Genomic DNA, 401 nt, shown 5'->3' with positions numbered 1-401 from the left:
GGCGGGGCTGGAGGCACCGTCCCTGCAAGTGTTCACAGCCCGGGTAGACAAGGCCTCAGTGCCAGGGGTTAGTGGTGGCCTCGGCAGCTGGGACTGGATGAGCTTAAAGGTCTTTTCCACTCTGGTTGATTCCATGATTCTATATCCTCACCTCGGCTGGGAATTCCGGCAGGAACGGGATGTCCATCTTCTGGCACTGGGTGGTCAAACCCTCAAAGAGGGGTTTGTTGGGGCGCTTGGGGTAATACACGGTGGGCTCGTAGCCCTGCAGGAACAACAGGGATCTGAGCGGAATTCCAGTGCTGGGCACAGCCCGAGGAGCTGGAGCCCCAAAGCTGAGGGGTTTGGGGGTGCACAAGAGACTCACAAACATCTTCAGGTGCCGGGCACAGACCAAGCCA

At 58.9% G+C, this 401-nt stretch overlaps 1 protein-coding gene across 1 annotated transcript in view; it reads right to left on the bottom strand.

Annotated features, from left to right (window-relative positions):
* The window catches only part of APOA1BP (apolipoprotein A-I binding protein), a gene marked incomplete at its 5' end in the record, with an annotated part of 1,177 nt that extends 780 nt beyond the window's left edge, over positions 1–397 (bottom strand). The window contains 2 exons of the mRNA XM_010016688.1: positions 152–265; positions 368–397. Of these exons, the coding sequence (XP_010014990.1) occupies positions 152–265; positions 368–397 (144 nt within the window). The remainder of the gene's footprint in view (positions 1–151; positions 266–367) is intronic.
* Between the last annotated feature and the right edge of the window lie 4 nt (positions 398–401).

The sequence above is a fragment of the Nestor notabilis genome, unplaced genomic scaffold (assembly GCF_000696875.1).
Source record: "Nestor notabilis isolate BGI_N333 unplaced genomic scaffold, ASM69687v1 scaffold1946, whole genome shotgun sequence".
NCBI classification, from domain to species: domain Eukaryota; kingdom Metazoa; phylum Chordata; class Aves; order Psittaciformes; family Psittacidae; genus Nestor; species Nestor notabilis.
The sequence above is the reverse complement of the archived record's forward strand: the minus strand, read 5'-3'. Positions and strand labels throughout refer to the sequence as shown.